General features: G+C 41.0%; 1 protein-coding gene across 3 annotated transcripts in view; it reads right to left on the bottom strand.

Annotated features, from left to right (window-relative positions):
• LOC147322725 (partitioning defective 3 homolog) overlaps window positions 1–12,276 on the bottom strand; it is a 355,660-nt gene that overhangs the window by 138,796 nt on the left and 204,588 nt on the right. For all 3 annotated transcript variants that reach the window (XM_086307269.1, XM_086307271.1, XM_086307270.1), the window contains one exon: window positions 57–243. In XM_086307269.1, coding sequence (XP_086163395.1) covers window positions 57–243 — 187 coding nt within the window. The remainder of the gene's footprint in view (window positions 1–56; window positions 244–12,276) is intronic.

Raw genomic sequence — 12,276 nt, 5'->3', positions numbered from 1 at the left:
AAGCCATAAATAATTCAGCCGACTCTCCCACAAAGTGAGAACAACCTGCAGCTTACCATTCATTCTGTCCGGGCAGCTCATGAATCCAGGGAACTGGGTTTTCTCCCACAAAACCCATGTCATCATGGGAGCTGGACGACGACTGGTCAGACAGGTGGGAAGGGAGCAGGGGTGGCCTGTCGTCTTCGATCATTACTATGTCGTCCTGTGGCATGTTCACAGTCGGAGAGAGCTGGGAGCGACCTGAGAAAAACCAGGACAAGGAGAGACTGATTAGCAAATGGAGTGTGACCGCGTATATTTGAGCTTCATTTCAATTATAAAATATAAAACTGTGTCAAGACCCATTTATTAAACTTTTTTTTTTTAAACGCACACACCCCATGTGCAGACATATTTGTGTAAATATAATTTTATCTTGCGTTCCTAATTAACAGCATGACACTGCAAACAGATAATGCTGAGGACGTTATTTTGCAAAACTAGTGGATTTCTGCTCTTATCTGGAGTAGCAGTACTGAAAGGAAATAACAAACATCTTCTAAATGATAGCACAGTTCACTCATGGAAAGTCTAAGTGGCCATGAGGACTCATAAGACAAACACAAAGTGCTCTAATGTCTATCCAGTCTCTTAATGTCACAGGCAAAAGTTCTGGACCCGGGTAGTTTTAGCTATTCTCCTTCACTGTCCTCCAAGGACAAATACAAGCAGAAAAAGGCCTCTCCCTGATCTGTATTCTGTCCCGCCTGACCCTCCCCGCTGAGGACTTCTTTGAATCGCTCTTTTGCTGCTCCTCAGGAGTCAAAGTCAATGGGGAATGTGCTGGCACTCAGCGCCAAGGGCAACAGAAGGGTTGTTCAACAGCATGAGAAGTGGCATTACAATGAAGAGGCGGAAGCTTCATTCTGAAAGCCGATCTGCGCACGACTTCTTCGTGGCCGATCCGAACGCGAGACAAGTGATGAGACGTGAATTCAGCCACACACCTGCTTGCCATTAGACAAAGTCTTTCAGAGATTCTGGACTTCCTGTGGTCGTTGCTTTTGTTTCCATTATCACAGAGGTATTTTGCAAATTTAATAGCTTAGGAACAATTGTGTGTAATCACTAGCAGCAGACAACAATATTTACTCTGGCAGGATCCCAACGTGAATCTGAGAGTCATTTAATTTCACTGGGGCCCGACGAATGATAAATGCACATTGTGGAAGTAAATCTCAGCACCAATCAATGCAGCAGCGAGCGGTATAGTTTAGTTTCGGTACTTGGAGATTAAAAAAAAGGGAAGAAAAAAAAACAAAGAAACAAAACAGAGCTGCGTGGGAGAGGACAGAAATAAAGGCGCGCTTATCCAGCACTCACAGCGCCAATGAAAGTCAATGTGGAAAGGTGCGTTTTTTAGGTGATTTGCCATGTTGACGTGTGACAGAGGAGATTTGTCCAATCCAAACCATTGAAGCACAAAACAACACCAAAAAACTTTTCCGCCGTACAGTTCTTATAACTGGGAAATTATCTATGGAGGCCAAAGAGTTTTTGTAGTACCACCATATTGCTGTGAAGGCTGACATTTTACTTTGAAAGTCTATGGGGATTGACTTGCTTGTGTAGCAAGGCTCAAGTGGTCATTAAAAGAAACTGTCAGGTTTGGTAACTGCAGCTTTAACAGCTTTAACTTGGAGTAATTGTTTTCTGTACAGCTTTCAGTGTCTTGTGTCGTTGCGGAGGAATCATGGAGTGCTCTTTAAAAAAGTGTTGTTTCATTTCATTGGGGTTTGTGGGAAGTCTTAAATGGGCTCTTTTAAGGTCTGGCCACAGCATTTCAGTCAGTTTCAGGTCAGGACTCTGGCCTGTTGCAACTTTGATTCGTCTTTAGCTATTCTGATGTAGATTTGCTGCTGTGTTTGTTCTGTTGCATGAACTATTTTCAGCCAAACTTTAGCCAACAGCTGGCCTAACATTTGTCTCAGAGGACCTCACGGTCAACTTGAAGACAGCAAGACGGCCAGGTCCTGTAGCTCCAAGACAATCCCAAATCATGACCCCCTCCATCACTGTCCTTCAGAGGTGGTATGAAGTGCTTGCGCTGTGCTGTGTTGTAACACTACATAACAAACAACTCCACTATTTGATTCATTCAGATGCAATTGAACAGCCGTGCTGCTGTTCTTAAAAGATAAGGGGGAACACTTCCAAACAAGCCATACTTGTTCAGTCATTTTCTAATCTACCAACTTAAACTTTAATATTTAACATTCTAACTGAGACCTGCAGAGTCACAGTCAAACCTTGGGGGGGATTTACAGGGATGTACACTCCTGGGAAGATTGTGGCATTGTGTTAACACACATCTGAGTGCACCATACCAGCAAACTGAATGCTCCTTACAAAGGCTGCTTTTATAGAGGTACTTAGTTTTTTACTAACTACACCCGTGACTGCAAAGTCATGTGAAACCTTCTTTTTCACATGACCATACTTTTGCATCTGTTAACCGGTTCTACTGAGAGCCTAGTCCTTTTGTCTTTAGATTGCTAATCTAAAGCAGTTAAGATGGCTACCAACACTGTACAGGTGAAATGAAGGCCATTTCTCACTCAGACAGCTTGACAGAGAACCGCAGGTGATTGAATTCCCCCTGTACTGTAAATCAGGAGTATTGGAGTAATGGCAGTGATAAGTCCAGGAAGTCAATTAGGCTAAGCTAAATGTATCATTCTCACAGTAGACAGACCAAGAAAATTCAGTTATTTTATAGTTGAATTTTGATTATTAATAAAAGTGGTTGAAGTAATTTCTCAAGTTATTATGATAGTTTCTTTCAATAATGTCTAGGATCAAGGGAAATGAAGGTAAGTAAAATCTGCACAGTCTATTAAAGTGAGAATAAATAGATATGGTTTTGCTTCTGTAAATCTGTATAAGTAATATACGTGTAGAATTCTAAGGATATATCTGACCTTATTTTCTGAGCCTTTTCTGTCATGACAGCACTACTTAGTCATTTTCCCTTCAAAATTTCAAATGTCATGCTTTACAGTCAGTTTAGCAAAAGTGCGACAGTGTCAGTAAAAGATGCCCTGCGGTTGTGTTTCCACGGGGGCTTTTCTTATACCTGCATTTACATTCCCTTAGTAAGTAGATGGAATTGCTTCTCAGTTGCATCAGCAACAGAGACTTTGACTGCAGCAGCAACCCTGAACAGACACAGAGTATTAACTATGTCTTTCTAAAAAAAAACAAAAAAAACCCCACCCAAAATAAAACTTTAAAACTTTTAGTGCATGTTCACTTACACCACACACGGACAGAACATTTGCTCAAACTTACAATATGCTCTCTTTAAGACGACACACCATCTATAATCACCTTACATACACTTGTGTCACGGTCCACTTTGCTAGAGGACACTGCTTTAATTAGAAAGTCTGCAGGCTTTTCTCCCAGCTTGATGAAATATTTCCAGTCAGGACCCCTTGACACAAGTGACCACCACTGCAGAAGAAAAGTCGTTACAGTTACCACTTCCGTGCCTATGTGCACATGCACTACAGCACTGTATGAAGAGTGCGCAGGAAAAACCGGGGCCGTGCCGATGCTTTCAAAGGTGAAAATATAATTAGAAACTGCAGCGAATGCTTTTCTGCAGCTGTCAGCATAATCAGCATAGAGGGAAATCACAGCCCGCCTACTCATGATACTTGACTCTGAACATGACTAACCGGGACAATGAAACAGACGAGACTAAGGTTGGCTGGAGAAGACAAAGAGAAAATGGCTCACAGGGAACAATATGTTGATACGAGTTAAATCACACTGTGGTTCATAAAACTTGGCTGAGCAAAGGGCGGAGTGGGAATAGAGGCAGACGCTTTTCAGCAACTTGGAACAGCGAGGCTCAGATGGAGCAGCTCACTCACTGCTTTAACACCATTGTCTTTTATCAGCTCCTCACAGTAGCTGACGAGCCAGCCAGATCGACACGGTGAACAGTCATGTGTGTTGGAACTCGGAATAACTAGTGATGGAGGCATTTTGAAAGTCACTTCTGTTTGTTATGGAGAAGTGATTCTTAATGCAAAGTGCTGATGAAATAATGAGCAAGAATATTCTTAAGGCCTTCTTTTGTAATTGTTGAGCGTCGTTTTACTCCCATCACACCCAACCAGTCGCAGCATAAGGCTGCCCCTCTTCTGAAATTTTGTTCTACTGGACATTTCTTCCTGATAAAAAGGAGTTTTTCCCTCCTACTGTCGCCAAGTGCTTGCTCACAGGCGGTTGTTTGATTGTTGGGGTTTTCTCTGCATTATTGTATGGTCTCTACCTTACATTATAAAGCACCCTGAGGTGATGACGTAAAAAAGAAAAAAAACGACAGAAACTATGGAATTTTTCATGCAGTTATCTGGACTTCAACTCACTTATCTGAGAAATACATATGCTGAGTCGTGAAGGGACTATTTTTACTCTGATAATGAGTAATTGTTCACAGCAGGCTAATGTTTTACAAAGGGGCTATTAGGTAATTGTTACATAGATGCTTACCATCTTTGGGGTTAAGGAAAGAGACCTGTGGCAATATGATGATGTCACCATGACCTTTCTCACACTGTGATTAAAGATAGCCTCATGTGAGTCACACTGACAGAAGCAGGCTCACAGAAGACAACACCCTGGGACCCCTCTCATTACATCTTCTGTTCTGCTAAAAATAAATCAGCTTGTTTGGTGTGGTTTGCCATCTAGTAATAATAGTGCATTGTGAAGGATTAACAGGATCGCTGACACCTATTGAAGTCCAACATGATCACCCTGGCTGTTAATTGTAATGTTAGAAAATGACTTTTCAGTGTTGCCTCAGCCAAGGCAGCTCACATTCTGGTAATTTTTAAGGGAACAGTGTTGTATTTTGTATAAATTCAATTTTAAATGTAAAATCAGAAAAGGGCAGCATGACAGATGTTTACTTTTATTATGCAACATTATGTAGGAGTGGGTCATGGATAATAGCCACTGATTTGGAAATAATTGGATATGAATAACTTGAGTTCATTGTTTATTATTATGACTGTAGATTTCTAATGAACTAGGCAGCTCATTCTCATTCTTTTTATGAAGATATAACACATTTTGGGGTCAACCGGAAAGAAAGGCAGAGAAACGTAAAGGTTAGGTCAGAGGTCAGATGTCAGATGTGGTCAGTATCCAGTATCATTTACTAAATGTTAGTAATACAAACTAAGTCAGCAGAATTTTAACCAAGTTTTAAAGATAAAATACATTTTATGAAAGTTTGACCTTATTTAACCTTGAAGAAAATGTCAGAGGTCCGAAGTAATGTGACATTTAAAATCCTGATGTATCATTCCCTGTATGTTGTCAAAACAAACATTAGCAGTAAACAGCTCTATATAACATTATTATCACTTTTTAAGTCTTTATACACTACCTTCTGCATGTTTACAATATACACCACACTTGCAAAAATCATAGTTTTAAGGATTTTTGTCAATTTTTGACCAATAAATAATTAAGTTGACCTTGCAGGCCTTGGTGGACGTAAGCCAAAATTTAAAGCATTATTAAACATGACCCCACTCTACACCCCTGCCGAGCTATCTTGTTTACAGACAGAAAGTTGAGATGCATGCACACGCTACCAAAAACATAACCTCCAAGGTGAAAGGTAATTAAACAGTTTGCATATTCACTTTTACATTGCTAAAGCCACGCCAATCTCTCTGCACATGTTTCTGAAATTCCTATGAGTTGATACCGATGCCACAATACTGAAGCAAAGATGTTCTTGCTCCCTCTAACAGAGCGTGCGGACGAAGACGGATGAGCTCTCTGGCTCCAGAGGCCACCTGGCTGCATCCATCCAAATAGATCAGAGTATCGCTCTTCTCTTCTTTCTGCCCTCTGACCAAGCATTACCTGTTGAAACATTGAGCTGTGAGGTGAAAGGTCACACTAATAGCCTCACTCCATCTTCCCTCTCCTGCTCGATTTCCTCCATCTCTGTCCCATCACGCACTCTCACACTTTCTTTTCCTCTATGTTCTCCCTCCTCCTTTTCCTCCTTCTGTGAAACTTTGGCCTATTGATGTGGATGGAGGAGAGGTCATTAGTTGATCCATGCTGTCACAGCTATCAGACCCATACACGGATAGCAGCGGGTAATCACCCTAAGTACATACCAGCAGAAGCCGAAAGCCTTTATGTACACCAAGGGACATCGGTGCCGTTTTTCAGCAGTGTTCCACAAGGGATTCCTTCATTAATGCTATTGATCAGCGCATTTAGTAGATTGGCTTTATGACAATCTCTTCCTTGTAGGGAAACATGGCATCAAGACGTCTGGTATATGAAGAGCAGCTACTAAAGTGTGAGACTTATAGAGACACGTGGAGATGATCAATGCTTCCCATGGACACAAGAACAGAACCTTTAACATCCAGTCAATTTCTTATATATTTAGAATCCTGGCTGAAGGTCCCTATAACCACATACTGGCAAATGTGTGTCTATTATACACGTATGCTTGGAAAACTAAGGTGATGACAGCTTAATGCTAAAACATCAATTTATGGAAGTCATTGCTACGGCAAAGACTGTCTTCAATACATCGTCTGACCACCACTCTGCGACGTATTACCACGAAGCAACTAAAAGGTTTTTCTTTTCTAGAGGTCAAGCCATCGATGGTGTTGAATGAAGAACAGCACTCACATCCAAGGCTTTTATTTAGCCTGCAGATGGCATTTCAGGGAACAGCATCAAAATCACATCAATATTTTTTCCACACAAACAGCAGCCAGAGTAGCTCAATATCCAGAAACAGTATGTTAAAGAAAAAAAAAGTACTTTCACTTGATTCATTGTAACGGGTTGGTTTATAACATTAGTTTGTACTTTATACACAAATTAGAGTTACTGTGTGGTACTTTTTATGATTAGAGTCTCCCTTTCCCACAATATCACACAAATTATACTTTAAATACAACACTGCTGATATGCACAAGTGTTTCTAAAAGTAAAACTTCCTTCACCCCCATAATTGTCGCCAATTACCACGCTCATGTTTTTTCATAACTTAAAGGTGATATGTCACGCAAAACTTTCTTTGGAAAAACATCTTGAAAGTGCATCTTGCAAATACTGCTGCCTTTTATTTATTTATTTTATTTTTTACAGAATACATTAAAAAGATTGCTGCTAAACTTACGCTCACGCCACTTCAAAAGAATAAGCACAGCAAAGCAGAGAAAAGGGTCAAATTTCAGGGTAACACTATATACACACACTGATTTTAAAAAGAGCTCGCTATTCTTCTGACAGGTGAGCATAAAGAAAGGATGACTTTTTTATAGGATTTTTAATCACTAAAGGGTAAAATAAACTTCTACAAGTACCTTTTTTTGTTTGTTTTTTTAATTTGGGTCAATGTGCCTGCAGGATTTTACACCCTTGCCTGCATCGCACACATTACATCCTGCAAACACCTTCTTTCCTGTGTGACAACAGCAGGACTCTGCTCGCCTGGTTCCCACCTCCAGTCTAACTCCACTACCTGTCCCTCGCTGCTAGGCATGCACTCAGTTTGGGTCAAAAAGCCACATGCACAGAAAGCATTTGTGCACGAGCCTTAATTTTCACCCCAGCGTGTGGATCCCACACCCGGTGGCACTTTTCAATTAGACAGAACGGAAAGGCAAAAGCTGGGTGTGATGCTAACGACCTTTGTGGCAAAACCCTGACTGTCGCTGTCACAGTATGCACATGCAGGAGATTTTACTTGGCTCCATATTTCCTTCTTGCATATTTCCTCTTTCCTTCTTTCTTTCCTACTTTTTTGTGTAAATGAGACGGCTACTTTACTTGGTAGATCTCTATCCCTTCACCTTTAGAGGGCAAAACACGGGCATGGATGGAAGGATAGCATGAAAAAAAAGCAAAAAGTAGAGTGAAGAACTCATCTACTTTGAGCATGGAGTCAAGCAGAGTGCTTTATGTTCACCACCTGCTGACTGCAGATACAGCTTTTTGGCCATGATGTGTTCATGCACGTGTGAAGCTAACGCTGACAGCATCACAGAGCTGCATGGCTTACTGAAACAATCCAAGAATGGGACTACCTGGAACTATTGATCAGCTGAATTGCACACCAAGCAGACAGTCCTGAATGACAGCCCAAAATACTACAGGCAAGATCACAGCAAAAGTGTCCACATGATCAATGTAATGGCACTATACTAGCTTAATAGCACCTGTCTCCTGTGTGAGCATGTCTCCGCTGTTGCCATGATTATGATTCCTATAATTTCATTCAATTGCACCAATTAGATAAGATAAGAGATAAGATAAGATAGAACTTTATTAATCCCTCGGGTGGGTTCCTCTGGGAAATTCGACTTCCAAAAAAAGCACAGCAACGACCAAAGTTACAGTTACAGAACTGTTATATATATATATATATACACACACACACACACACACACACACACACACACACACACACACACACACACACACACACATATATAAATACAGAGACAAATATAAATAAAATATACAAAGGGGATAAATAGAATAAATAGGAATAAAAAATAAAAATACAAGTGAATTGCACATTTCAAGTATTGAGTCTATTGCACTGTTGACTATTTACAAAAAGTATTGCACAAGGTATTGCACAGTGAGGTGAAGAGGCACTACAGCTTAGTTGTTCCCCCCTCCTTTGTCCTCCTGTTTCCCCTCCCTCTCCCCTCCAGAGAGGAGTTAAACAGTCTGATGGCGTGTGGGACAAAGGAGTTTTTAAGTCTGTTAGTTCTTGTCTTGGGGAGAAGCAACCTGTCACTGAACAGACTCTTCTGATTGTTTATGGCCGTGTGCAGAGGATGCCCAGCATTGTCCATAATGTCCATCAGTTTCTTTAATGTCCTTTTTACCCCAGAGACTCAAGGCCTTTTCCTCGTGTTTCAGAAGAAAGGCAGCCTGTGAATATTGGGTGTAGACTAGAGAGCCAGGTTTCTGATCAATACTTAAGGTAAGGTGAGATAAGGCATCTGAGGAGCATTGCAGCTATTTGCTCTTTTTTTTTAACAGTACACAGAGAGCACGACAACAACAATCATGGCTTGGCAGAAATATGGAGTTTACATTTTCACTGAATTGACTTGCTGCCATCTGCAATAACTCGCAATCACAGTCAGATCTTAATTCTTGAGCAGCAAAACCATTCCATCCCATTTACCTCTGTGTCTCGATTCATTTATAGAGGCGCAGGCAGCGTAATGCAGTGGAGCATCAAAGGAGAGTGCTTGATTTGGTTAGAGAGTTCCTTTGTTTGTCTTTTAAGAGATGGAATGCCTCAGAGTTTTGTCTGTAATCACCGTTTGCTCCAAAGGGGAATGCACAGCTCACATCAGTGGGTAGAAGCAGCTGCAGAGGTTCTGCGCGAGCGTGTAGTTCTTTTTAGTTTGTAGGTAATGCACTAAGTGCGCCGCACCATATCCCAAACTCCACACCTCTGGCCTTCATGATTCAGAAATTTAGCAGGTTAGATGCACTCAAAATCAAGTTGTCAGTCAAGCCCTGGCGGCTGTATGCTTGCTGACCTTGCTAAGCCAATCTCGATATCTGTCCCCTAACCACAACTGTCACATCTCACGCACCAGGCAATATGTCTGAGCCCCATATGAAATAACAAGCAGAAGAAGATGGAGCAAAAATTCTCTGTCTAACCCGCAGACATTTACCATCAACACCGATGAATGCACTTCACTGTGACAGCTTCACACGTGTTTTCACAACACTATGCGTTGCCTTCATTTAAATTAAAGTAGGTAGCTGTTGTCTGCATGGCAGATGAATTTACGTGTGTAAGATTATGTCAGGAATATTTATGCTATTTGCCTCCAAAGTAAATAACGACACTGCTGACATTAAATCATGTCCAAGGTCATGAAGGGCCGTGGATAACAGTAAGCCATCGGCACTTATTTATGGACAAATCAGAGAGGACAGTGAAGCATCACTTCTTTTTACAGAATTAAAATGACATGAAATCTCTACCCTGGCTTTTTGTATTCTTACAGATGCTCACCCATTATTATGGATTGTGATTAGAGTGTGACGTCAGTCTTATCCTGTTTTTTGCCATCCAGGATCTGACTACCTCACTACACTTCAGGCGTTAACCCCCCACGAAATCAGCATGTACAAGGGAGAAAACTAGACACGGTTTTGCACTGGGAACCATCAGCTGTGATGACTGTTAACAAGTTGATCTTCTAAGTCATCAGTACAGAGCAGTCATTTCTACATGCTTACATGAGCACTCAACACTATAGTTCACAGTTCTGACGTTAGTGTTTTGACAAAAGTGGTCACAGACTGACAGACGTTTAAACATGAACCACTGCACTCAGTTCCTCAGCGACAGAGTGAGCAATCAGGAACAGTTTCCAATTACGACGCCCACTCACAACTCTAAAATAATATTCATGGGGCTGTCGGGGCAAATGAAAAAAAAGAAGAAGATAAATGCATCATCTATCAACATGTCTTCAACATAACAACAAGTTTCAAAATCAAGAGGGAATTGGGATTTCCCAAGTGTAAAGACAGGAGACTTGTCCAAGAAGAAATGCTCAGAAAAAAAACAAACATTTTCAGCTTGCGTATGAAAGGATTTTGGCTGGACAGATATTTTCCACTTGTATTGTATTTTTTTATTATTATTAATATTAATAAAATAAATAATCTAAGAAGATGCATTATATGGACAAAAGCACATTACACCTACAGAAGCTGCTCTACCATGGAAACACATACCTCGAAGCTCCTAGCACACTTTTGTGCTGATGATAAGGCCAGAGGAGGTTTGTAACTGGCAACTTTTATGCACTATGAACTTGAGCACTCAGTGACCCCGCTCTCTAACATTACCAGGTCTGCAAATTTGTGGCAGTTACAGGGTGATTGGGGAATATCTGATTTTATAAAGCTGTAGCAATGGAACAGAAAACAGCTGAATTCAAAGAGGCGTGGCCTAATACTTTTGTCCATATGGTGTATGCTGTAGGTTTTAAGTATCCAATATGGTGCAACATACAATATGGGGTGTCGTTCAAGGACAATGTGTGACTGTGATTCATTATTATCAGGATGTCCAAAAAACTCGCTGAAAAGCCTTCAGTTAATCCAAAATGCTGCAGCAAGAGTCCTGACAGGGACTAGAAAGAGAGAGCAGATTTCTCCTGTATTAGTTTCTCTTCATTGGCTTCCTGTTAAATTCAGAATTGAATTCAAAATCCTGCTCCTCACATACAAGGTCTTAAATAATCAGGCCCCATCTTATCTTAATGACCTTGTAGTACCATATCACCCTATTAGAGCACTTCGCTCTCGCTCTGTAGGCCTACTTGTTGTTCCTAGAGTATTTAAAAGTAGAATGGGAGGCAGAGCCTTCAGTTTTCAGGCCCCTCTTCTGTGGAAACAGCTTCCAGTTTGGATTCGGGAGACAGACACTATCTCTACTTTTAAGATTAGGCTTAAAACTTTCCTTTTTGCTAAAGCATATAGTTAGGGCTGGACCAGATGACCCTGAATCCTCCCTTAGTTATGCTGCAATAGGTGTAGACTGCTGGGGGATTCCCATGATGCATTGAGTTTTTCCTTTTCAGTCACCTTTCTCACTCACTATGTGTTAATAGACCTCTCTGCGTTCAATCACACTTGTTATTATCTCTGGCTCTCTTCCACAGCATGTCTTTTATCCTGTTTTCCTTCTCTCACCCCATCCAGTCGTAGCAGATGGCCCCGCCCCTCCCTGAGTCTGGTTCTACCAGAGGTTTCTTCCTGTTAAAAGGGAGTTTTTCCTTCCCACTGTTACCAAAGTGCTTGCTCATAGGGGGTCATATGATTGTTGGGTTTTTTTCTGTATGTATTATTGTAGGCTCTACCTTACAATATAAAGCGCCTTGAGGCGACTGTTGTTGTGATTTGGCGCTGTATAAATAAAATTAAATTGATTTGAATTGAACTCTATGATGGAGTACCATATTTATTGTAGCACTTCTTCGGAGCTACATGTCTTTTCACAGCAGCTGTGTTGTGTTGCAAAAATAAATAGGAATAAATGTTACTGCGCAGTAGACTTAAATAACAGAATTTTGTCAGTTTAAAAGATGAAGACATGTCAGAGAAAGTAGACATGGGTTAACGAGGACGTGACTCAGAGGCAGCCCGAAGACACAGAAGAAAAGG

Source organism: Aulonocara sp. 'chitande type north' Nkhata Bay, linkage group LG9, assembly GCF_057382095.1.
Source record: "Aulonocara sp. 'chitande type north' Nkhata Bay isolate Kocher_YH1m ecotype deep benthic linkage group LG9, A_spYH_male_GT1.1, whole genome shotgun sequence".
In the NCBI taxonomy this organism is placed as follows: Eukaryota; Metazoa; Chordata; class Actinopteri; order Cichliformes; family Cichlidae; genus Aulonocara; species Aulonocara sp. 'chitande type north' Nkhata Bay.
Note: the sequence above shows the minus strand (reverse complement) of the source record. Positions and strands in the feature narration are given on the sequence as shown.